Source organism: Micromesistius poutassou (assembly GCF_964030765.1).
Source record: "Micromesistius poutassou genome assembly, contig: SCAFFOLD_2583, whole genome shotgun sequence".
Classification (NCBI taxonomy): domain Eukaryota; kingdom Metazoa; phylum Chordata; class Actinopteri; order Gadiformes; family Gadidae; genus Micromesistius; species Micromesistius poutassou.
In genome coordinates this window covers 14406-15000 of record NW_028179088.1, presented here as the reverse complement: position 1 = coordinate 15000, position 595 = coordinate 14406, and the positions used below count along the sequence as shown (strand labels likewise).

General features: G+C 52.4%; 1 protein-coding gene across 1 annotated transcript in view; it reads right to left on the bottom strand.

The window, feature by feature from the left end:
* LOC311373125 (RNA-binding Raly-like protein) overlaps nt 1-242 on the bottom strand; it is a gene marked incomplete at both ends in the record, with an annotated part of 21247 nt that extends 21005 nt beyond the window's left edge. The window contains one exon of the mRNA XM_084489970.1: nt 1-242. This exon is cut by the window's left edge and continues 14 nt beyond it. Within this exon, the coding sequence (XP_084346096.1) occupies nt 1-242 (242 nt within the window).
* Nucleotides 243-595: the final 353 nt, after the last annotated feature.

Here is a 595-nt window from a genome sequence, read left to right as displayed (position 1 = left end):
CCGATGACGCGGGTGTTCTCGCCGACCACGGCGCCGCGCGCGTTCCTCTCGCTGGCATACTGGACGAAGGCGAAGCCCTTGTGGACGGAGCAGCCCACAATCTTGCCGTACTTGGAGAACAGGGCCTCGATGTCAGCCTTGGTGACCACCGCCGTGTTGAGGTTGCCGATGAAGACGCGAGAGTTGAGGGAGCGCGGGTCATTCTTGTTGGTCACGTTGCTGGTCTGGGTCTTCCCAGTCATCCTACCCCTACAGCCGCTGAAACACACACGGCAGGGTTAGCAGGGCCCCCCCGGGGGGGGGGGGGTTAGGTGGGGGGCTAGGTGGTAACATAGGTAGTTATGGAAGCTAGGTTTGTTTGGGAAGATGTTAGCAAGGTGATGTTGGTAGCACAGAGCTGTGCATATTGCAGTGGTTTCTTTGCATGATAGAAGGTCTGATGACAGGCTTTAAAACTTTAAATGTCCTCAGTCCGACATTTCAAGCTTTTAAGCTTGGATAGAGTTGGCTAGAGGAGGATGAAAGTTTGAATACTCACTAATTGCTGATAGCTATTATTGAGCGCACATACACAATTTGATTATTATTGATTGAT